This window comes from Falco biarmicus, chromosome 10 (genome assembly GCF_023638135.1).
Source record: "Falco biarmicus isolate bFalBia1 chromosome 10, bFalBia1.pri, whole genome shotgun sequence".
Classification (NCBI taxonomy): Eukaryota; Metazoa; Chordata; class Aves; order Falconiformes; family Falconidae; genus Falco; species Falco biarmicus.
Window position 1 is genome coordinate 26,209,181 of NC_079297.1, and position 25,983 is coordinate 26,235,163.

The 25,983-nt window shown below is 40.7% G+C and overlaps 1 protein-coding gene across 3 annotated transcripts in view; it reads right to left on the bottom strand.

Moving 5' to 3' along the window:
* CSTF3 (cleavage stimulation factor subunit 3) overlaps positions 1-25,983 on the bottom strand; it is a 50,853-nt gene that overhangs the window by 1,545 nt on the left and 23,325 nt on the right. For all 3 annotated transcript variants that reach the window (XM_056354816.1, XM_056354814.1, XM_056354815.1), the window contains 17 exons: positions 15,958-15,990; positions 15,478-15,575; positions 13,980-14,046; positions 13,850-13,884; positions 13,617-13,743; positions 10,868-10,945; positions 10,510-10,672; positions 9,357-9,466; positions 8,824-8,940; positions 7,581-7,655; positions 6,124-6,267; positions 5,926-6,028; positions 4,058-4,127; positions 2,555-2,750; positions 843-996; positions 349-443; positions 140-200 (listed from right to left, as the gene is read on the bottom strand). In XM_056354816.1, the coding sequence (XP_056210791.1) occupies positions 140-200; positions 349-443; positions 843-996; positions 2,555-2,750; positions 4,058-4,127; positions 5,926-6,028; positions 6,124-6,267; positions 7,581-7,655; positions 8,824-8,940; positions 9,357-9,466; positions 10,510-10,672; positions 10,868-10,945; positions 13,617-13,743; positions 13,850-13,884; positions 13,980-14,046; positions 15,478-15,557 (1,675 nt within the window). In that variant the 5' untranslated portion in view covers positions 15,558-15,575; positions 15,958-15,990. The remainder of the gene's footprint in view (positions 1-139; positions 201-348; positions 444-842; positions 997-2,554; positions 2,751-4,057; positions 4,128-5,925; positions 6,029-6,123; positions 6,268-7,580; positions 7,656-8,823; positions 8,941-9,356; positions 9,467-10,509; positions 10,673-10,867; positions 10,946-13,616; positions 13,744-13,849; positions 13,885-13,979; positions 14,047-15,477; positions 15,576-15,957; positions 15,991-25,983) is intronic.

The window sequence follows — 25,983 nt, forward strand, 5'->3', positions numbered from 1 at the left end:
GTAGCCAGTTCAACAGTATACTCTTAAATAATAATTACGCATCTGTAAATGAGGTCTGGATTTTAGACAGCAATATCCATATGTAAAACAAAGTCATATGCAGCACTATCACAGACTTCAGAGCGAACAAATAACTTACTGTCTGGAAGTTTGCATCTTCTAAATATCTCCATGAGCTCATCCACTTGAACAAAGGGACCCTGAATTGTTACCCCCCCCCCCCCCCAAAAAAAAAAAAGAGAAAAAGTTTAGAACATTATTTTCAATAGAGTGATACACACTGTGGTTCTGTTAAAACAGAACCTCTTCTACAACTTCGTCAAGTTTTCAGAATTCATTAAAACAAACCTGAAAACAAACAGGAGGTGGCAGGAGCTTCATGAGGACTACAGCTGCCGGTGGAACGGGAAATACACCACCCGGGACAGGATGTAAACCTGGAGCTGTGGGGAAAAAACCTGTATGAAGCCACTGCAAGACAGCTAGACTCGAACTGCCTTTGCAGCACTATTATTTGATGCAAATAATTACTACCCTGTCACTTTTGCCTCTACTAATTACATATTGTTTAGTCAGTGATCTGAGGTCTATAAGCAGTGTGTGTAACAGCTTATTACCATTTACCAGACCTCAAACTACTTATATTTATTTCCATGTGACCTTAGTATTCAGTAAAGTACATACGCCTTTAGCAAGCCAATTAAATAACAGCCTAAAATTTAAGTACGCGTTCAGATGACTGAAGACTAGGAAAGTCTCTGTGATTAGGTTTGCCAAACACAGAGGTTAATAACTTGCTGCCAGGTGAAATATAACCACTTCTGACTGAACATCTGACTTACGTGCTAAGTGCCTTGGCTGAAATGGAATCATTTGTTGAGTGTCTGGTTTGGGGTATTCAGGTTTTCTGTCTACTTCGTCTTTGAGAACAGGCACGATGGAAGGTGCAACCACAGGGTCTGGAATTATAGCTGCCAGCTTGGCACGGGAGACATCCTGCAAAAGCCAATTAGAGAGCACTGAGCTTGGCATGATCATGTTGCTGGTTTAAATTACAGAACAAAACATCTCTCCAGACCAGTCGCTTATTCTCACTTTGTCATCATTATCATTTCAGATGTCCTCTTAGAAGGCCATCTGGGCAAAACTTGCACATTTTCATCCAATATTTTAGTCCTGCAGTGTCCCAGCTGGGAGTGGAAACACTTGGTTTTGTTACTGAATGGGACCATGTTTGTCATTTTTGAGTAGGTCCTTTTTTTGGGTTAAAAAGATTTAGGCGAACAGGTGCAGACCACTAGGCCTTCACAACTATGATTTCTCCCTCATTTCATTCCCTAGATTGCTTTAGCTGGAAAAGAAATAAAGCATAAGGCAGTCAGCAGGTGTGCAAAGCATCAGTTCAAACAGGATTATGTTTTGGCACATTATAAGCAACAGAAATCAGCCTGAGGGCTAAATCACCTTAGGTACGCACCAACTCGTGGGCGTTTATCAAGATGTGTTCCTGGCAGCACACCTGGAGCTTCAAGGTAACTTTGTCCCGACTGCGTTAAGAGTATTCAGTGGCTCAGCGTGACTCTTATTTCCACCTATCTGATCATTTTACAAGTGTGTGAAGACCAACAGTTCGGCTGCTTTGCTAACTTTAATGACTTCTGTATTTTTCCAAAATTACTTTTCTGTGTAAGAAATAAACGGCAGCTGAGGCCCTATTTTTGAGATCGGAACTGAAGGCTCTCTTCCTGTTCATACAAATGGGAAACAGCAGTTCCTCTAACAACAGAGCTGCTTCTGCTTCTCTAGCAGCCTATTTTACACCATGTTTGTTGTTTTTTTTTTTAAATAATAAAAAAATCATTATTTGATTCTATTCTAATGGTTTCCGAAGTGTTACGGCCTTCCACATGACTAAAATAAAAGTTAAAATACATGTGGTCAGAAACCTGATGGAAGACCACCAGATACGGGTCCCTGGCCTAGACTTAAAATTCCAAATAGCAGCACTAAAGCATTTTAGCCATAACAAACGACTGAAAAAAAGCAGGCAGCCACTGATCCCTATGGATAATTTTCCTCAGCCACTTGCAGCAGTCACTGGGACTGCAGCATGCTTGTTCTGATACAGTTCTCAATGAAGCGAGCGGAGTTTTGCCGGCTGGAGTGGAAGGGCAGCCCGCAGCGTTTCATACAGATGAGCTGGTTCTACAAGCTTCCAAAAGAATTTTGGTTTTTGAAGGGGCTCAGGTTTAAGTCGGAGGCCTGCAGCTGAGTGGCGACGGCATTAACGCATCACCCTTTCCACGGGAAGATGAGGGGTAAATATGAACACAGAAGCTGCATCTGTTAGTCGTGTTCCTGGCTCCTTTCTGCCCTTGGCCCACGGTGCCCGGCACTCTGCTGGCCAGCAGGACAAGGAGGAGGCGTCCCAGGCCTGCTCTACCTCTTTTCTATCAAGGGAAAAAAGTGTAAAGCAAGTGCTAAACAAGATACTGCTTCAGTTTGCTAGGACTGAAAAGAATAACAGTAAAATGAAGCGCTCTTACCCACTTACCTTATAACCAAGGGCCTTCAGTTCGCTAGCAGAGCAAGGGTACAAATCCATGAACTTATACCTGTCTACCAGCAGAGCTGTTTCTTTACCCTCATATTCTTCCTTGAATGCTGTAAACCTCCGTTTTTCAACTTTCAGTATACTAGCTAGATCACCAATGTTACTTTCAAAAGCTAAAAACCGAGCCCAGATCTCCCTATAAAAGAACAGATAAATAGAGAGTTGCTGAAGGAGACTGAATTACTGATCATGACCCAATTAAAAAACAGATGAGAGGAGAGATTGAAGGAGGTGATCTGGGAACACATGACCACTTCTATTATTTACTTTAGATGCATCTATAACATGCATTACCTTCCCAGTGCCTTATGTATTTCTGTAGAAGCTTTCAATCTAGTGAATTGTAAAGGCCTTTGTTGTGGAAAGGAAGGGATTGGAAAGGTGTAAATGACTTCAGCACTCGAGGTAAGTTTTTATCATCGATGTAAGATGCACAAATAAACTTTACTCATCCCGCTACACAGAATCTCACTCTGATCCTGATATGTGAAGGACTTTTCATATGATTTGGTTCCTTGGCACAGACTACCAAAATCTAGCAGGCAAGAGCAATACACTGTAACACAACAGGCAGCACTTGCAGAATTTTACATTGCTCCAAATATCAGAGTTACTGCTTATTTCTATGTGGAAAATCTCCTACATAACTTAAGCAACACCTGACTGTATTTCTGGACTTGATTCAACCTTCATTTTAGCTCTGGAGTTCACCTTCGAGGAAGATTCAGCTTTTAAATTCTTGCTTTTTCTCACTTTTAAAATGGACATAAAAATACTTCTCACAAAGCATCAGAATTAAAGTGCAGAATGAACGTGCACAGCACTGTGATGTTTGATTTCTCAGTTTTGATGCCTATGTCTACCAGAATAATAACGGTGAACACTTGGACTGCTGAGGGTTTGACAAGCGTTTTTTCAGCAAAATATTTTTAGAAGTAGTAATGAAATTGTGGCGGTGAGTGGTTAAAGCAAGCCTTCTCTGGTTCTTTCCCTATTTTATTTTCAGTTGGCTGGGAGCTGTTCGGCATTCTCCTTAATAAATTCCTGAGTCGCCTTCTCTAACATAATGCTCCTAAAGATGGTCTCAGCTCCCCCTCCCATCTACCCAACGCACACGTCTGGTGAGCGATACACATCATTAGCCACGCCACCGGCTCACACCACGGAATCCTCACTGTGCAGGAGGGTTCTGCACTCCATCCCCAACAGTCCTGTGTCAGTGAGGTTTTAAAGGCAATAAATTAACAAACTTCACTGCAGGTGGGATGGGGACTTCCACAAACCTGCCACGGTTGTTACTGTTTTAGACACCAAGAAGAGGGGAAGGAACATATGTACCTAATTTTGGCCTGCTGTTCATTTTTCTAATTTCTTTGGGGTGTTTGTAGTTGAAAGGGGTTATGTATCTTTTTTAGTGTAGTGAAACTGCTTTTGCAGACGTACCCAGATTTCTCAGGTGGAAGGCTCCCTGAAGTTAAAACACGTTCAAACAAAACTCTTGTATTATTGTCCTCTTTAAAAATAGAAAGAAAAAAAGAAAAATCACACTGAGTAAAATATATTAAAGACAACTTAAAATCATGTCCATTCAAAGAAATGTTTACATTGAATTAAACGTACAGCTGACATTCTGATACCTGGATTTGAATTTCAGTAAGTAGAAAAAAAATCTGAACGCCTACTGAAAACTTCACCAATGTTAAATCCTACGGTGAGTTTGTTATTTGAAAGTTTACTTTTGTTGATAGCAACAAACCCATCCTAATACAAGTTCTTTTGTAACAGCACACCTACTGCTTGGCATCTCTTCAGGTTCTCTGTTTTTTTTTTCCATTTTCTTTGATTATCATAAAGGCATATCTCAGTAATTTTACATTTGGCCTTTCCATTCATTACTTTCCTTTTAAATATGCTTGTACATTTCTCAGAAGTCCTCCCAAAATCACTAGACCTGGTTCCCAGTGAGCGGTCAGCCTTTGTACATTACCAGCTGGGGGAATGGAGTGGTTTGGGGGGTTTGTTCTTAAAACTGCTACCTTCTGCCCTGTCTCTCTCGCCATCCATTTTACCACGTCTTACATTTACAGGAGTTCAGAGATCAATTTTCTTGGGGTTTTTTTTCAGTAAAGTCAGCTGGGTTGCTAAGACAGCGCAACACACCCGCAAGTTTTAAGGTATTTTTTTCTGTTGGCAGTCTACGGAAAGGCATTGCAAATATTCACATAGAGTGAAAATAATTTCTTGCAAAGTTAAATATACTTTCACAGGCCAAAAAAAAATCCCTGTTCACAGGAGAAAAAAAAGCTCTAAATCTGTTCAGACTTTCAGAGCCTGGGGCAAAAAAACCCCACACCTATTGTGGTCTGACAGGAGAGACTGACGTGCCTGGTGCCTACGGAATGCACTGAGAGGGACAGAAGATCCCGCAGCGCAGCGCTCCCACCACCGGCGTGGAGGCTGGCTGACGAAACAGAGCTAGCAATTTGTAATAAACCCCAGACTGTGTTACACCTCTGTGTTCTTCTGCTACAAATACTGAGCTAGAGTATTGAATGCTTTAAGAAATGCCTGAAGAAATCAGAAAATCTAATAGGTACCTGGCAGAGAGGACTGGGCAGAAGAGCAGCCTGGGACAAAGCGCTCTTTCCCCCTCTTCTCTAATTGCCTAATTGTTTAAACGAAACATGGACCAGGACAGCTGGACGCAAAGGTCTCTGCCAGGCCCTGCTCCCCGCAGCACCTCACAACATCGCTACTGACTCCTGCATCAGGGAATCCCACACAGCGACCTGCTGCTGCCCCGCCAGCCCCTGCCCAGGGCTCCTCAGCCCCCCGTGCCGTGCCTGTGCCCTGCTCTCTGCATTGCAAACCAGCTCCCCTGGGACTCCCATGTTGCTTTTATACCTTTCTTATCTCACCTATTTGAGGAGAGCGAGTTTAAATTAATTCTAGTAGAGACCAACTAATCCATCGCTCCTCTCACGCTGATTTCAACCTCCTATAGACCTTTTTTCCCCTCAATGTACTTCCCACTGTGCAACAGATGCTGTAAAACTGCTGCAATGCAAGTGAGTTACAATTCGGAAAGCTCACTCTATTCAGTAGAATCAGGAGCTAATGTCACCGTACTTCTGGAACTTCAATAAGGACAAAAAAGCAGGTTTTGTTTTCAAATTAATTGCCGAGTTTCATGAAGAGGCTTCATTGCTCTTCAAGAAGACTCAAAACTAAAATACAAAGAACTTGGCCTGAACCTAAACTCGCTGAGGAGGCAGACCGATGCATTAGACCTCTCAAAGCTTAAAGCTTACCATTAAGGTGAGAAAGGTAGTCGATATATGCCAGTACATATTCTGGAATGTCTCCATATTTTTTCAGCCCTAGCTCAAAAATCTTAAAGGCCACAGACTTATCCTGCAAACATTAGAAAAAAAAATAAAAATGTTATTAGCTTCAGTGAGCTACACACCCTCCTGACACTTAGTATCAAATGGAACACCTATGATTACCTTACTACAATAATACTCCATTAAAGCTGCTGTAACATAGACGTGGTGGCGGGTCCGGGCATCCTCCCGTGCTTTCTTAAATATCATTCTTCCAGATTTTATGCCTTCTGCTCGCCTTGCAAACTTCATATATTGGATATAAACCTAAGGTGCATATTAATATTTATATAGCATCAGTACTAACAAAGAATACTAGGATATAATAAAGTTTTTTACTATATCTGAAATAATCTTTACTCACAAAACACAGCTAGTAAGTCACAATAGAAAAAAGACTGTGTTGTACCTCTGTGTTGTTTTGCTATAAATACTGAGGCAAAGCTTTTTACATACTTTTTCAAAAAAATGGAATATACCCAAGACCGATCCCTTGAAATGCTAACAGTTAATACACAGATTTTTCAAGGAAGGGGAGGTAAGTAGATGAATGTAATTTACATAAGCTGCTGCCTTCAGAGAACTAGAGGCTTACTGTAAAAATGGTATCTTTCCCATAAAGTGAAGACATCCGCAAGGCTAAAGAACAGTCCAAAGGCCTGACGAAGCATTTTACTGTACGCTATACAATCCAAGATACAAATTATCCTGTCTGCAAATATTTATACCCAATCAAGGAAATAATGAATGTGCTCTTTAATTCAGTGGCCAATTTGTGATTTGCATTTCTTTGGGATTTAGCTTTCCTTCACTCTGAATTAGATCACAAATAACAGCATTCCTCAAACAGGAGGAACCGGTACATGGTTTCTCAGAAAATGCATATTTGGGAAGCGTTATGATCTGTCTTCAATGAATTGAAAGTGTCAGTAAATGGATACCTTTCCTCTGACACTGACCTGTTGTTTAATTTTAGACCTCAGACATTCTTTTTCCTTCTCATGTCTATTTATAAACTAAATAACTTTTTGAAGGCAGGTTACTTCTCACACCATTTGTTCAGTACCACCACAGCTGGCACTACAGACAGTGTTGTTTACTATGTAACTTAAGGAGATGTACACAATACTCTTTGATACTTACATGGCGCATTACAAATTAATTTGCAAACTGTATGTACACAGGATGGTGTATTTCTATGTAGAGAAGATAATGGGCAAAAGCAGCATGTTTTTCATGAGTTAAGGGAAGGAAAGTGAAAGCGTAGTTGAGCCAACAGAACATACACCAGTTCTTACGAGCTGTGTCATGAAATCTTTAATGCAACTTCATTGCTTGTTCTAAGAGATTTTCCAAGAGAGACAGAGGAGAAAAGTGCACATGACAGTGTATCTAAGTGGATTAAAGGCTATAATTATCAACCTTGCTGAAATTTTAATCTAATTCTGTCATCTCAGTACTCCACCCGCTCAATCATCCTTGTGACCCAACGAACTCCTGTAAGTACTTCCCCATTCTTTGTGCGTACTCAAGACTATCTATAGGGATGTGGAAAAACTCAATACTAAGGATCATCTTACCAGAGTGGGATCAATGTCTTCAATCGCCAGGAGCCGGTTATATATGCTGTGCACTTTCTCATACTTCATTCGACTCTAAGTAAATAAAAGGGAAATACAGACTGCTTGGTGATACTATTATAAATCACCTGTGAGAATGCAAAAATCAGTCTGAAGAAAACACTCAATTTTTTCCATTTCCTTTTTTCCCCGGCTGAACACTAGGTATGGTAGTCCCTACACTCAGGTGCATTTTCCGTCTTGTGCAGTCATTTCTTTACTTCTCACATTAATCTCTCACTAGTGCTTATGTACATGATGCTTTTCAAGAGTCTCTGAAGTCTTTTTCTAATTTAGGAATACCGCAGCAGAACTGCCACTGTAGGTGTTTGAGATAAAAGGACTGTTTACCTCTATCTAAAAGTAATGTGCAGACAGCTTGGAAAACCAGCTTCTTTGCTCTCCAACTAATTCATTGCATTCCCTGCCAGCTCAGCCCTCCCAAGTTGTATTGTGCAACCCTAAAAAAAAGTCTAAATAGCTAGTACACTTGGGATACAAGAGGCTGCACTGAAAGCCAAGGAAGGCTTTTCTTTTTAAGGGCAAAGGGGTTTTTGTTTTTTGTTTGTTTTTTTTTTTTTCTGTGGTCCTTGGGATCTTCCTGGACCTCCATGGACTCTCCCATGTTATAAGTGGGCAAAATAAATCCTGCAGAGGACCCCATAGTCCTCATCTCATCATTGGGAGACAGCCTTTATTCCTGATGGTTCACGTGCAAACCCAACGACTGATGAAGCATTACTCGTGGATGCTCTGCAGTAAGGTGGCAGCCTGGGTAGAGATTCCCAAGAAAGCTGCAGTATGGGGCATGCCTCCCATCTTCCGTCACAGCCGTGCAAATACAAACATTAACCCCCCAAGAATTTGTTAGGAAAGGTGTTCTTTATCCCCATTTCAAGTGAAGAGGCTGATGCTCCAGTAAATGTAAATCTATCAGCCTTTCAATTTCATAGTAATTTGAAAAATATAGTCAATATTTAAGTGGGAAGACAACAGATTTTCAAAAATTTTGTAGCTCATACAGTGGGCCTTTCCTTTTCATTTTGTCAGCTCAGTCTCAGAAACACTGAAAGAGGTTAAGGCTAGAAGAATCAGTAAATTAATTCTACCAAATTCTGTGTATTCAGTATGTTTCAAATAAATGACATTATTAATGGGAGATGTCTTTGGGTTTTAACATCAGTACATCACTATTTTTGCTCACCTCTTCATAATCTGCATATGCAAAATAAAGAAGCATATTCTTCTTTAATAAAGTGCTGATCGCTCTTTCATAAATATTAGCAGCCTCATCACTGAAAAGTTTAGCATTGTTCATGTCCTGTTATAAAATAAGTATGATAATACAATTGTTCAGCATCTGTGACAATGAAGGCCAAGCTATGGAATATTTTCTGTGTGTGAAAAGTCCCAGGGAACTTCCATGCAGTGCTCCAATAAAGTGATAATCTCCTCCCCAGTACTTAAGGAATCACAAAATCAGGCCAACCCCAACCCTCATCCCCCAGACCTAAAATTGGCCAACACTAAAATAGTTTTTCATAATTCTTATTTCAAATGCACATGTGTTTATTTCTTAAAACAGCCCCGATTTTAAAATTCTGAACATGCTACAACTTACGGTGTTAAGTATTTTCCACACCCCCCTCCTTGGTTCTTAAGTAATTGAGGAAAAATTAACAGTACACCATGTCAAAGTAATGAAATAAGAAAAGAAGCCCACGGCGATGTGCTTACCCCTTTTTCAGCTAGCAGTTTACTAGATTGCTCGAGGTACTGTGCAGCTTCATACCAGATATCTGGGTGATGTCCCAGAACCAAAAGGCATTGCTCATAGGCAAACATAACTGGGGGGAAAAACCGTAAGAAATACTCCTTGTTAGCGCAGAAATGGTACCATCTTGGACGACGGAAGTATGAAATACAAACCCCAGCAAATAAATCAGACAATATTAACACTAATTTGCTTTGACTACAACAAACACAACTGCAGTTCTTTTTTATTGCCAGGAACTTTATAGAATCATAGAATCATTTAGGTTGGAAAAGACCTTTCAGATCATCAAGTCTAACCGTTAACCTCGCACTGCCAAGTCCACCACTAAACCATGTCCCTCGAGTGCCACATCTACGCATCTTTTAAATATCTCCAGGAATGGTGATTCAATCACCTCCCTGGGCAGCCTGTTCCAGTACTTGCCAACCTGTTCAGTGAGGAAATTTTTCCTGATATCCACACCAAGCCTCCCCTGGTGCAACTTGTGGGTGTTTCCTCTTGTCCTGTCGCTTGTTATCTGGGAGAAGAGACCGACCCCCACTTGCCTACAACCTCCTTTCAAGCAGTTGTAGAGAGCAGTAAGGTTCCCTGAGTCCCCTCTTCTTCAGACTACACAACCCCAGTTCCCTCAGCTGCTCCTCATTGGACTTGTGCTCCAGACCCCTTCCCAGCTCCATTGCCCTTCTCTGGACATGCTCCAGCCCTCTACATCCCTCTTGCAGTGAGGGGCCCAAAACTGAACACAGGATTCAAGTTGTGGCCTCGTAACCACTAAAACCTGCCTCCCCTACAGAGGAAGAAGCAGAACTCATTCAAGAACATCAGCCATAAAACCCAGCTGTGATCCACTTGTTTCCTGACCTCCAACGAAAGCTGAGTGGCACATGACTACAGCGCTGTCCCCCACAATCCATGTACTACTTTCAGCTTGGCTTGAGCAAAAACGGAAGAGTAGTTTAAAAAAATCACCCACACAATTCAAGAAACTTGATCAACTTCTGCTCCAGCGTGATCCCTGAACACTAAACCACGTCGTGACTTATGCTGGAGGTCGTTCGCGGAGTTTTGCATAAGAAATGCAATTCTTTATGCCCTAGCGCAGTACCTATTTACCTCTTTTTGTTATGAGAGTTTGGTCTTCTGTACGCAGAGGATTGCTCTTTTCCCACTGGATGTATTTCTTCCACATGTCTACCTGCTGAGCCTCTTGGGGGGTATTTTGGGGGGGGACAGAGGGGGCATTGCGGTCCAGACCTTTCATCACAGTCTCGTATTCCTGAAACAGAAGCATTTGTGAGCAGCAGATTTAAACACACTAAACACTTTGGTTACGCTTTATAAAAACCATACAAATGTTTTACCATACCCAAACTTTTTACTCTAATGCACATTTTTATTTGAAAATAAAACCAAGTTTAATGCTAGTTTGTAGAATTAAATAGAAGAAAGAAAAGTCAAAAGAAGGTTGTACCTTTGCTACACGTCGTGCGTTCATATAATCTCTACTCCTGTCTTCAATCATCTTCTTCGCTAAGTGAATATTGATGCCCTGGAGAAGGGTGACAAAAGGAATTGGGAATGTGCAATTTCACTTTGGAAATATCGAATTTGACTTGATCCAGAAAAAAACTTGAAAGTGGATGCAAAAGTGAGCAACGAAGGACAGTTATTTTAAAAACTGATCTTGGAAGGTACTGTGTTTCTCCTAATGAACGTATGGGCAAGAACTGATTTATCAGAGAATAAACTCACTACTAAAACCCAACTGACCTGAAACACTTCAGTGTATTTTTAATTACTTCCAGCTTTCAAAAATACAATAAACTTTGCATAAACCTGCTGGGTGAAAGTGGAAAGAATGTATTTGTGGTTTGCATTTTTCCTTCTGAATCATGGTCAGCGCCTAGTCCGAGTCCCAGCTCCCTGCCTTGCTGCCGCGTGCTGTTCACCAGGCGCAGACCGAGACAGTGTATGAGCAACTCTGTTTTCTTGGACAAGTAGTAACAGAGATTGACCTCCAAGCTCAAAGCTCTGACTTCTCTGCTCCTGATGTAACTGACAGCTTTTAAGAGAGATTATATTCAACATACACCCTGCCATAGGGTACCTTTGTCAGCTGAGACTCGAGACCTGTCACTGCAGAGAGTGCCAGCCCCCCAGGACCACGCACCGGTGCAGAGGGTGGTGCCGTGCTGCTAAGCAAGAGCAGCGGGGGATGAGGGGCAGCTGGGCGCCCAGGCGCAACCCACACCTCAACATCAGCAACAGAGACCCAGCCATGGGGTCCCAGGCATGAACAAAATCTCAAAGAACCACGCTTATGGCAGGAGAAGCAACCACCCTTTTGTTCACACCTGCGTCCAGGTAGATTTCGCTGGCGTGGCTTGCCAGGACTTCCGGGCAGGTGAGCGCAGCTTTCAGTCCTATTCCGGGCACCCGAGCTAGGTACTGACACGTTACAGAAACAAAGGTACCATCTGAACTCGTGCAAAGCTCTGTCTGGGATAGCTAACTGGGCCAGCTAGCACAGCCACCAATGCCCCCATTTAACCCAGGCCTGGGCTGAGAACGCAGCAATGCTCTCCTGGGACGCACTGCCAGCCTTGTGAGCTGCAGCTGTGCAGCTTTCTGAGCCAAAGGTGGTCACTTCTCTGTCTCACTAGGGCTGTTACCACTTTTGACCATTTGTTTAATTAAAGATACCGATGACCGACAGGCTGATACTGCTACCTGCTGGCTAGTGACTAGGCTAAAGGGAAGCTTGAGAGTACTTTAGTTGCAGCAGATAGCCAGTAACCTTTCCTACAGAGCCCTGCACACCCCCTCTGTGTGGCCGGGCTACTGATGGGGGGCACCGCTTCCCCCTCAAAGAGCCCTTCTGGTGAGGAGCATTTCCCTCCTTGTGCCAGGACACCGGCCAGCAGCAGCCCTGTCCCTCCAGACCGGCCTAGCCAGGGCAGGACACAGGGAAACCTGTGTCCCAGCAGAGCGCTGGCCCTCGGCTTCCAGCAGCTCCGAGCAGCCCGAGGGATGGGTCGGTGTTACAGGCGTCAGCCAGAGCTGCCTCAGCGGGAAGCAGGTGCCGCCCGGCCGCAGGGCAGGTTTCAGCTATCATTTTGACAGTCTCCCTGCATATTAACGAATGCAGTGGGAACCAGCAGTGACAGCCTTCATTTGCTATGTGGGAACACAAGAGGAGGTTTACAGGGAAGTTGGATTGGGAATTTTTCTACGCAGGAGAAGACGCCATTGGGTATTTTTCCTAGCGGTCAGCAAGCTATCCCTGAATACCAATGGGCTGATGAGCTGTTACAGTACACACTCCACTCGTGGCTGCAGGTGCCCATAGCGAGTCCCGCAGTGGCTCTATTAACATCAGAGGTCACCAAGCCTATAACTTGCATAATTAGCAACAAAGAGGAATTGTCCCTTCCTTCCTGCTCAGTGCACAGCTGACCCACAGCATGCCAGCACCCGTGCCCCAGCTGTGCGAGGCAGGACAGAGAGGGCTGTATGAGCGCTCCTGCCTGATGGTGCTGAGCACCAGGGCATCTACCCTCAGTCCTGCATTCTCACCTCTGCTGACTGGGGTGGGTTAACAAGCTGTCACCCAATGTGTTTACAAATCTGCTACAAAGGTGCAGCTACAAATTAGCCTGCAAGGCCAAACAGCTGAGGTTACGCTTGCTGAAGACGGTGTGGCAGCAGACTCACCTGAATTGATGCTGTAACGGCTTCAGGTGAAGGATGGCAAGATGCATTTTCTATGTACTTGAGACCATGTAAGTTAACACTGTGAAGGCAGTCCAAACCATCATAGCTGAACACCATCTCACCCTGTGCAACTGCAGCTGAAAGGAGGGGAGTGCCTCCTTGGGGAAGCAAGCCCTCATTGCCAGTGATCTGCTCTAGCTTATGTTAAATATTCTCCATCCTTGGTGACACCAATTTCTAATTCACTAGCAAGTCCACCGGGCCAAGTGAGAAAAGGGAAACTGAAATGTATCCTATAGAAAGACTTTTAAAATAAATTTAAAAATTTACTCAAGTACCTGTGGAGTTTTGCCACAGGTCTTGGTACATGCTGCACATGCAAAATGCATTTATATTGCTGGTCATCTCTTATACATAATTATTTAGTGGATACAGTTTGAGCACCATACTTGGTTATACGATTATTCTTTCTTTATGTCACAAACAAGTTTCATGTTCTTGATTACCTCTTCATATTTGTTATAATCTCTCCAGAGCTGTTCTATGTTTATCATTGGATTCACGCAACCACGCTGGTAAACCCTACGGACAGCTGTTATCCTCTGGTTTTCTGCGTAAGATCCTACTGCTTCTCTAAATAGTGGGGAGAGAGATTAACGTCAGCTATTACAGACCATAACTGCTATGAACATCAACATTACATTAACTGAGCTCAAAAAAATTCTTTCAAGGTACTTACACGCCTTTCAAAAAATTGATGTAATCCACCCAGATCTACGTGAGAGAAAATATTACACATAATGAAACCAATGTTTAGTTGTACTTGTTATAAAATTAGAAGTAAAATGTGTTTTGATAAAAAAACATACCTGGTATGACATGATTTCCATGCCAATCTTATCCAGAGCAAAATCATATGCCTGAGCCATTTTTTCTCTGAGGAAAAAAACAAACCACAAAGACCATAGAGCAAGCGTTTAGTATTTTAAAAATTCTTTATTTAAGAGTATTCTTTTATGCAGCAAATTCTAACCAAACACTGAGGTATGAAAAGTATCATTCAACAGCTGAGAGTACGAGTTAGCATTCAGATAGTTTTAAATTCTGCATTTAGTGTTGGGGCTTTTTTAAGAAAATTATTTAAATCTATTGGTGGCAACCTAGCATACTAACAGTTCCTGATCCTCCCCCTACCCCACCCCCCCCTTAAGCAGAAATCCACGTATACTATGCGAAGTTGAGAAGACAGAAAACAACTGTTCTCTACATCTTCTTAGCTGAAGATGTTTCTGTTTTTTTTCCTCAGAATTCCCCTAACCTTGTTGTAATTCTCCAGGAACACCAAAAGGCTGGGGCAATTAGGAGTAGCTCCCCTGTCTGGAAACTGCCCACAATCTTTCACGTGTTTTCTTATCCCCCCCCAAATGCAAAGTATTTCCCCCCAAATTTAAAATGTTCACAGATTATTTCCTTGGTCAAGTTTCAATGAAAACAGCTTTTTCTCTCTCCCACTTCCCTTTACTCAGACATCTTTCAGTACCTTACTACCTCCTTGACCATATTAACAGGAAAAATAGAAGAAAGTTAAATTAGATAAAAAGATGGGGGGAAGGGGGCACACTGATGCTTTAATTGTTTCAAAACAGTCTTGTAAAAATTAAGAAAAATCTGCTTTTTCCCCCTCGTTAATGCAGTAGTTATCTTGGCAGTTATAGTACAAAGACATTATGGTAGGTTGAGGAACAGTTTATAGATGCTGAAAGGTATTGATGTTACTTGAAACCTCAAACAAGAAGAAAAAGCATTAAACACCATCTACAAGATTATAAACAATCAAAATGCAGCAACTGAAAAGGGATGAAAAAAGGATACATCCCCAAATTTGGACACTTGTTTTTTCTGCCTTTTTATGCATTCCAAAACCTTCTCTGATTACTGAGCTATTTACTATTGCTAGTCAAATACAGTACCTCAGCTAGAACCAATGCTGAATTCTGTGGAGACTCTGAACAGGACAGTAAGGGAAAGGACAGCAAAAGATCCCGACTGAAGAAGTGTGTTTCAGGTTGGCTCAAGCACCAATCTCATCTGCAGGGAACTGGCATGGAAACACCAGCTACTCCCTCACTCTTGTCCCACCCTGTTACATGGATCCAGACTAAGGAAGCAGTTTTATCCAGCAAGCTCAATTAAAGAAACTTTAGAGTAAATGTTTTCATAATGTAGATTATATATTATCCCCCCCAACACTCTACTGAAGATCCCCAGGCAGGTTTGCCACCCAGGTCCCCCCCCACCCGCTAGTCAAAAATCAAGAAGAAATCCACTGTATAACTAGAATAATTCAGAGCAACTCTGTTAACTTACTTGTAACTAGGTAGCTTCCCCTTGGTTTCTCGTACATAGGAAAGGTAACATTTCCATAAATCAATGTGTAAAACCTTCATAAGGCATCGCTGAAATAACTGTTTAATACATCAAGAAGATGTGATCAGGATTCCAGATACAGAAATTAGGTTTCTACTTTTAAAGCTATACAGTATGAATTAAATTAATCTTTGTAATTATGATTGAGATTTGTAAGAAAGAGTAAATTAAACTACTTGTCGTCTCTGTGCTATGTAGGGGAACTAGAGAGAATTATGCAGGGAAATTCCTCTGCGCACTTCACCAATTACAGCTTGGTAGTAATTTTAATTACACAAATTGGCTTTAGTGATACTTCTTATCTGTGTTTTTGAGTTGCATATTCAATGACAGCTATAGTTCTTTTCAATCTGCTTTAGCCCAATCACGAGATACTCATTCTTGCTACAGAAATATAGTACATATATTGATAGGACTCACCTTTTCCACTTTGTCATAATTTTTTGCTTTAATCTATAGGGAAGCAGAAAAAAACAAATCACTTAAGAAACTATTTTAGAATAGTAGGAATATATTTTTCATACAACACTATAGCATTCCAGTTGGTACCTTGGCTGCCTAAACTAATTACATCGTAACATCACATAATGTTGCAAAATTATAATTAAACATACAAAAATCATGTACTTCGCTTAGCTTTTCAAAATCAGTGAGTTTTAATTTTTTTTAAAATTATTTTTCATTTCCACTAGGGCCAAAATTTAGGTATCAGTAAGTAAAGTTGCTTTTCTGTACCCTGGTTTGGGCAACCAGACTCTGCCTCTTATTTCAAGGTGCTCTGTTGCCTTACGCGCACATACTGACTTCAATATCAAAGCCTCTGGCTCAGGTTTTAGTAAATCAAGGGTAAAATACCATATCTGCAAAATGATAGGCTAATAAATGTATTCTATTTAAATATTTATTTCTCAAAGTACACTTTGCTACAGTACGCTGAATAAGGGAATAATAAACCATGGAGAACCTGCTTTTCCACAGGTGCCCTGGTGCTGCCTTCCAGGAGGGACCAAACCACCCTCACATCTCAGCACTCATTTCATTCAGACAGCACACACACCGCAAGGGTAGAGGGTGAAACCTAGTCTCGAAGTAACAGGTTGCCTTTAAGACAGGACAAAGAAGAGCACAAGACAGATGCAGAGGGCAGACTGGCACCCGTCATGTATTTATTAACTCCAGTTATGTGAATATACTAGGCAATTCGTACAGACACAGCTTGAAGAAACAAGGAAAATCAACAATGCCTTTAGAAGATGCTTATCTATGCTGGAAATAATAATCTTTTAATGAAATAAGGATTTGTTATGCTGTGTTGCATTTTTTTTAAAGCATCAAAACTCCCTTTTAAATCTCATTGCTCTTTACTTAGGGGATTCACAGCTTTTATTTTGGTGTGAAACATGAGCCACAGGAGCAGCTCTGAAAGCCTTTCCTTCCCCCCCGCCCCCCAGGAGCATGGCAGCACGCAGCAAACAACACCTAGTGCAAAAGGGTGCTAATTGTATCATTTTTATATTCTTACAAATGTCTCTTCCTCTGTAAAAATCAAAAAAAGACATCTCCCATTTTCACTTCATCTTTTTTTGATGGCAAGAGTAACTTTGCAGGTTCCTTAGCACCTCTTGGAACATGATGAGAAGGATTCAACTCTCAGACAAGAGTCAGAGCTCTCAGTCTATGCCTCCCACCGCCTGCAAACCCCTTTCACCCTTGGTCACTGAGTGGAAAATAACAAATGAGTCTTGGTTTGTATGCCTAAAAGCACAAAGCACAGCTGCCTGCACTTTTTTTTCACTTGTACTTACTCAAGTAGAGTCTTCATTAACATGAGCAGAATTTTTTTTTAAAAAAAGAGAGTGAATCCCCAGGAGGCAGTATAAATCCTTTTTTTGGTGAAAATTAAATAAAATTAATCAATGGCTTTGCCCCTGACAAAAAGAACAAGACCAAAAATCACTTTTAAAAGCTCAGAATGAAAAGCTGTTAATCAGGCAGGGCAAAAATTAACAAGCCTTCCCGGTTTAGCCACATAAAAAGTGTTTTGCACGTCTGCCTTGAGTTACTACACCAAAGTTGACAGGGCTGTGAATGCTCTCTGCCTGCTTAGCACATCTCCCTGTCACCCAAAAGCCCACTGACAACTATTACTCAGTGTCAGTGACCTATTTTTCATTTTTGACCTCAGTAGTTGTATACAACATCAGGTAAGTGCACTGTAATCTCACTTAATTGTTTACCAGAAAAACTTATTAGCACCTGGCAGCACCGTGACCAAGCAACATCAAAAAGACCGAGCACAAGGAGTACTTATCAATTAGATGACATGCACTTCCAATAACCAAAGATCATGAAAAATAAAATACTTTTTAGAAAAGAGAAGCTATATTCTTTATTTGCATGGGTTATGACTCAAAGAACAAAGCATCTTCTACATGAATTATCAGGTACATGAAAAACTGCTGACCACAGCTGGATTTCAAGTCAGTGTTATATTATTTGTTAAATCTACACAAGTGGTTTGATAGTGATACCTGAAAATTCAGAAATCTTGGTACCAATGAAGTTCAGAGGCTGGAAATTGGCAGGTTTTGTTAAAAATAAAGAAAAAGCAATATTGCCCAGTGCTTTCTGGGTCTCTCTCAATTAGCAGCTTTTATGAAGCCCCCAGAGCCAGAGGCAAGAGCAGCCATCTCTCCTGCGGGAATTTGTGTTTCTCGACTCACCACTGGCAAGCAAACACCCTGGCAGCCCTGGCTCAGGGATGCCACCGGGATGGGGACAGCCCATCACCAGAGAGAGCACATGCTGCCTCCAGGACCCACTGTCACACGTTTCTGTTACATTTCTTGGGTTTCCTATCACAGACATAGGAACAGGCAGCGATTAGATGTGAACAAGCATACAGGACTGACATGAATGCTTCATGCTTGTCCTTAAAGACAAACATAAAGCAAACTATAGATCTTTACAGCAGATTATCCTTCAATTTCTAATGCTGCCTGTATTCCTGATAGCTTTAATTCAAGGGGTAGGCATGCCCCTCACGGAAGAAGCTGAGATACAGGGGTGTCTCCAACACCTACAGAATGAGCTCAGGCGTATTGTCATTATAAGGTAACACTTTTAAGGTAAATTCTAAGGTAAAACAAGTATCTCTCCCCTCTACCCTTGAAGACTATACAAAGGCAATCTAGCCTGACTGGCTCAACTCAGACACTCCTGTAGTAAAACACATCTGACCTGCCTTCCCTTGCCTGTGACAATGAGAAATTCCATCTGTTTTGCTGAAACAGTAACTTTAATTTCCTATTGGACCATCTAATGTTAAGTCACTACTGTATCAGCTTTGTACAAGACAAATTCGTAACAACAGGGTCAAATTTCTTCCCTGAATACACAGCATGCTTCCTTATAATGAGCTTCACAAACATTCAAGGGCAAAATTTAATCCATAAATTACACTGCACTTCACCACTTTTAACAACTTAAAAGACATGTCATTTATGATTATGCAAAGCAAGAGGTTTTATTATTCTAAAGACTTAAGTCTCCTTGTAGTTGTCTGGCAACATACAACAGAAGCCTAAAAAGAGCCCTACTTCAATCTTTTAAAGCATTTCTTGGTTTCAGCCAAGCTCCTAAGGAAGGCAGGCTACTATGTGGTACTTAAGGATCAGCATGGCTTTTTCTGCCATCCATTTCTACATGCCAACTCCACCTTATTTTTCAATGACTACTTTCTGGGGAGGGGGGGGGGAAGTATTTTCTTAAGCATAAAATCTATCATTCCCTTATCCACTGCCTCCCACTCTACCCTGGGTGAGGTAGATCCTCTTGCCCTCTGCTCTACCCACCACTCCTGCACTGCTCTCTAACGTGTTTTGGAACATTTTTTGGAAGAACCTGAATAGAAACATTATGCACCACTGGCAGACTGCATCAGCTGAAGAACGACCAACTGGGAGAGGAGAAGATGCAACAGCAGTGTGAGCGTCAACTTTCCCAGCATTTAGTTCATAGTGGTCGGTACTTTTAGAACTACTATTTCCTAAAATTTGGTTTCATTATAAATACTACCATGTACGAAACACCTTTAATGTTTTTTTTTAAACACATACACAACACGTTTCAAATCCAAAATTACAACCAGAGCCTACATGTATGTATTTGGAAGTATTGCTTTTGTTTGTTAATTGAAGGGAGCTCACTGTGAAAGACCTATATTAATTCAGTTAGATGACTAGGTATCAGATAATTAAAAAGTTCACATTTTAAAAATAAAATCAGACTACAAAAGATTTATCACCACTGAATCCATCTGTGTTGACTTGTTTTTTTATTACATCTTGATTATTATGGTAATCAACTACTCGCTGTCAAGCTCAGTGGGATGCCGTTTGGGTCTCTATTTGTATAGAACTGAGGGTGTAATGAAATAGATCCACATTTAGCTACTAAATATAGGCTAGGGCTGGCTGGAGAGATGTTTGCACTTTATCTGCAGAATAAATACTGCTTGGATCACAGTAGTTCAAACTTCCCCAAAGAAACATCATCTCTGAAAGGATGGAGAGAGTGTAGCATGCTAATTCACCCTTCTATCTTTTGCACATTCAGCCTTTTGCTGTTTGCTGAGGCTTCCAGTCAGTGACTAATTGTGTGAGCACTTAACTTGACAAACTCATTTTCCCACAGGTCAAACAACAGCAACTACCTTTGCAAATAACAAACCAAGCTCTGTTCAAGTACATGAAATGCAGGTGAAATCCAGGACTGACACTGCACTTGCAGGTGGTCATTAACCCAAGGAGGCTGGATTCTAACTGCCTAGATAACTGGATGTAAAACTTACGTATGCTGAACAAACCACATACTGCATTTGTGCAAGATATTCCTCAACTTAACCAATGAAATCCTCCATTTAAAAACATTAGCATGTAATTGCAGATGAAATGTCTTTAATATGTAATTTTACTACAATTTGTACCAGATAAGGATTGAATGATTTGGTATTTCTGCAGTCTTCATTTGGAGTTCTAATATTCTTTGTGAAAATAGAGGTTTTATCTTGCTATTAGTAAAGACTGCAAGGAAGAGATACACACCAAGTATGGGAGAACTCATTTTCTCAAAATGTAATGAGATTCTAAGTATTTTCATTCAGTATGGTATAATTTTTCACATTCACATGATTGTCTCAATTTGTGTGTCTGCCATAAAATGGGATTTGAAAAGTTCCTTAAAATTATTCTGAATGAAATGCCTCCAACTACTGTTACATGTATTATTTCTAGAGCTTCCAGAACCACGGCATTACATCAATATTTAAGTCATGTTGTTTCCACTAGATATATCATGACTTGAACAGGATGCAGTCACAGCTGCCATATAAATGGCTATAATGTAGAGCAAAGAAAAAGCACCATTTTGCAGTCTGCTTCTGAGGGAACCTAAGAACAGAGTATCTCTGTTGGAAGGGACCTACAGTGATCATCAGTCCAACTGCCTGACCAATGCAGGACTGACCAAAAGCTGAAGCATATTAAGGACATTGCCCAAATGACTCAAACGCTGACAGCCTTGTGGCACTGACCACCTCCCTAGGAAGCCTGTTCCAGTGCCTGACTGACCATGCTTCCTGATCACAACCACCTTTTAGGTTTCGCAGTTGTTTCCTGCTTAACAAAAAAAGTGCTCCGTCACATACATAATCACGTATTTGTATGTAGAGACACTCTGAATCTGCTCACAGTATTTAAGGATAAACAAACTTCTCAGTGACTAAAAATATTAAGCCACTGAACAGGACCTATAATTCTGCAAATTCAATTCCCAGTTAATAGCCTGCACAGATAAATAAGAGAACAAGCACCTGCTGAGCAGGCAGTGAAAGTGTTAACCTTCTATAGCAAAATTCTGGGCCACATTACCATTTTCTGTTAAAGACAAAGACAACCAGTAAAAGGCAGCCACGTCTACAGGAAAAATAACTGCTTATAAATGAAGGGCAGCATTTTCTATAAGGAGCCAAGCTGCAGTGGGAGACCGGGACAGCACAGTAGCAGAGCTAGAGAAAGCTGCTGCACGAAGAGCCAGTAACACGCAAGGTTGCTCCTCACTAAGTTCTTGAAAATTGTCATTACAGCCTCATGACCCCAAGCCTTTAACATCTTTAGGAACAATTAACCAAAGCACATCAGGTTAACGTACTCTATCAACCTTTCTCCTCTCTGAGGCAGCAGCCTAGAGAGATCTCTACTAAACATCACCACCTGACTAATGGTAAAGGGGGGGGAAAGGCATGACTGAAGACTTGCAAAGACTATATCCAAAACTGTGAGCTTAAAACCAGATTTATGTAGAGGTTTGGGAAAGGGGGTAACACAGCTATGCCTGGCCAAGGACAGCAACGGAGCAGCTCAGAGCAGAAGTCTTCAGAAAAGAGTGCAAAGGAAGAAACTGAAATGCCACTCCGAAGACACAGTAACATATGCCCCAGCTGAAACAGTTAAATAACTCTTAATTTAAAAAATCTATATAAACAAGGTGCATCAGGAAAGAAATTAATCCAGAAGAATACATGAATATAATATCCTTAGGCATCTGCAAACTGTCTGCATTCCAGAAGTGCAGTAATACAAACACAGAGAATCTGGACGACCTTGCTCAACAAACTTATAGTAAATGGACTGATCTAGAGGTGAAGAAAGATTCATGCATTGCAGTAAAGAAACTCAATTTTGCTGCTAATAATACAGTTTGGATTAACTACCTACCCCATCTAATTCCCAAGTGTCTACTCTAGTGTAAAGAACAAGGACTTTATTAAGAAATAAGAGCTCAGAGACAGTTAAAAAAAAAGCTATTGTGCTTTAGTTTACACCTTTGTGCAATTTAATATCCATGTATAGACAAATCTTTAGGACCCGCATCTGCCTCTACTCCCTTACAAAAAACGTTGCTCTCTTGGTCCTGCACTGAGGCACTTTATTCACACCAGTACTTTGAAACGCAAGCATAGCTTTCAGGCAACGTTATCCAGATGCTAGCCAGAGACCGTACAGAGAAATACCAATTTATAGGCAGCCTTAAAAAAAAAAAAAAAAAGTTGTGTGGTGACAAAACTGTTAAATGGTATTTCCAGCTGGAGAACAGTACTGAATTGCAATCACTATCTCATTTATTTCTGGTGTCACATATACTTCTCTTTTTTCTTCCCTTTTGTCCAATCTGAATTATAAAAATGGAAGAAGCTATTTCTCAAGTGTATTTCCTCTTCCTTCCCATCTATTGAGTTCTACTGTTATTTCCTCTCATTTTGCTTGTTTGTGCATTTTATTTCCTTTCCAGAACACATTTTCAGAAACAGAAATAATTCAGATTTTCAGTTATGTTTAAACACGAATCCCCCCTCATGTTACTACTTCACTGCTATTTTCCCTCCTGACAAACAGAGTTCCATTGTTGCACATCTGTCTCGTGGATTAATAGAATTCAAGTAAAGCTGGAGGAATAGCCCTTTTCAACTCATGATGATAAGCACGCTCCATGCTCTTAAGAAGCAAAAAACCACAAAACACCCCCACAAATTCAGTTATCTGTTACTTCATCACCCTACAGATCTGACATTTAAAAACTGCCTAGAAATTGGGGGTGAAAACCAGAGTTGATGCATCTCTAAGTTTTGTTTACCTCTGAGTACGACTTAGCCTACTGAACTGACTGTTCTTTGCTGTACTACTCTCAGCAGTTCTTACACACTAATTTAAAAATCAATAGACCACAAGACCTCTTTAATAAGCACCTTCTGTTTGTGGTCATGCCATGTTTAGTACATGGCAACAGGTATTTCCTGGTTAGAGAAAGACAGGACTACATTATCACTAATTACTTTCAGGTTTTTTTTAATAGAAGTTTTGATCCATTTCTTTCTGTTTAGTCAATTTTACTCCCATATTGTCTTTTGCTCACTTTTTCCATCTAACAGCTTCACACGGTCACTGTTCCTTACCCACAGATTTCACCTGACTGAACTGCACCATCCAGCTTTACCCTCCATGTTCTAAACTGTGCCTGTAACACTCCAGCAGCCTACCCACATACACGTCTGACTAGAACACCAAGACCTCTTACCGAACACCAGAAAGATGCCTTTCATGCTCCCTGCTCAGCACTGTTCAAGAAAACATGAACTTGTCTTTGGTGTTCAGGTCTTGCCATGCATGAGCATATTTTCTGTAACAGCGTCTAGCTTTACGCTTATCATTGGGAAGTACGAGCTACCTACTCCAATCATTTTTCTAAGTAACGGCAGACAATCCAGTGCTCTTTGCTCTTTTGGTCTGCATTTTATTGTACAACACATCTTCATCTATGGTACCCGCTCTAATATCGTCTCCAAATCATAAATCCTTACCTATTCATTTTGGCAACTTGCCTGTTATCAATTTTAATGTAATATTAACTGAATGAAGTAACTTAGAGATGCTAAGCATCCTTCTATTTTCCACTCCTTTCTAGCCAGACCCAACTTGATAACTGGATTCTCAATTTGTCTGCAAATCTCATTTTAATAAAAAGCCAATTTTTAACATGCCCCATGGGTTGTAATTTCCTCTTCAATTTCACACTCACTTTAAGCCACAACAGAAAAAAAACATCCCACATTCACACTCCTGCAAACTGCCTTGCTTCCTTCCCAACTTAGGCACTTTAGTTCACCTCCACTTCTCATTCCTGTTTCTCAACATCTTGTATTTTACAGAAGCAGCTGGAAGTGTTAAAGTGTGTTTTCAGCTGGTCAGCATTAACAGATCTACTGATACCCTTCGCAGTTATTAGGAAGTAAGCCCTTTCACAAAGAAGCAGTGCTTTTTTTGCCTAGAATTAACTTTATATTAGTTTAACTCTCAGAGGAACAAATTTATAGGGCTCAAAGGCACATATAGCACCCATGGATTGAAAGAAATCTGTCAACATGACAAAACACAATGAGATAAATTCAACACTTGCTGTTTTACTTATTGGCCAGATCACTGAAGTTAAAAAGTTAAATTAAGAGGGAAGCCTAAAAAGCAAGGTATTTGGCACATCTCATTGGGCTACACATACCTGATTTGTGAACTCAGGTAAATTACACCAGTTGCCTACCTCGACCGCATATCATAAGCGAATAAAGTCTCTCAGCAGGGGCAACGGAACTGGACATCGGCACTTCTCTAATGCCTTTTTCAGCTAATTTAGTTAAGATAAATAGGTGCCAGTATCTTTTACAAGGTTGCCAAATTGAGAAGCATAGATACACTGCAATCTGCCATCACCACTAGCGAGGTGCAAGCCCATAACCCAAGTTAAAAATTCCTTGCAGTACAAAGATGTTAAAAACAAGGCAGCGATGAGGCTGCTGCAACAGATTACCTATCATAAGGATTAAGCAAGGTATCACTACCTAGAATAATGAAAAGCCAATTGTTTAATTACACAGACCCCACACCTTACAAAGCTCTAACTTAAGATCTAACTTAAAACTCTTCATTTAAAATAATTTTTTCTCTTCTATCAGAAATCAGTGTTCATTACAGTAATATACAGCTCATTAAAAAAAATCATTCCTCTGATTTTCGTAATCGCAAAATAAAAGTAAGAAAGTGTTGATTTACTATGTAATTTGATGATATAGCTGGAGAAAATGCCACACTTTAGGGGGCGTTGAATTCCCCATTAGGTTTATAGTTTGATGATTTCCTATTACACTCATTGCATGTCTACAGTTTTGATATATTCTTCTCAAATATGCTTGCACAGAAGTGCAGAAAAGGATAAGTTTAATAACGTAATTGTTTCACTGAATTATGGGATTTTGGAAAATTAATTTTTATACAATAAAGTTATCAACAATAATTTTTGTATGGAAGGTTTTAAGATTTCTCTATTCATCCACCAAGATTGTATGTTAATAACACACCTGCTAAAATTTCAGAAGGATCTTAGTATTTACAGGGATCCTTGAACATCTATTTAAAAAAAGAAGCAACACATCTAGAAGGCAGCAGAGGTCCATTAAACAGTCTCCACATTGACTTATCAAAAAGGTCTAATAGTCTAAATGAAGACGTCTTAGGACCACAAAGAACTACTGCCCATTTGAGTGGTCAAATTCAGAGACCATGCATTAATTCCTCCCATTTGCTAGCATGGAACTACTCTAATAAAGGTTCTCCCCAATATAAAGACAGCCAAACAAGCAAATCTCCTAAGGAAAAGTAATACGATTTGCTCAAAGAGTAAAAAATGGTACTAGAAAATGGAACTGTATCATAAAGCATACTCTTCTTACTGTTACAGTATTAGTATGAGACAAGCTTGGCCTGTCAGCAGAGGACAAGTTCTTAATGTTTGGACTCTCCATGGCTGGAAGGTGAAGACTTGTTGCAATAATCTGTTGCA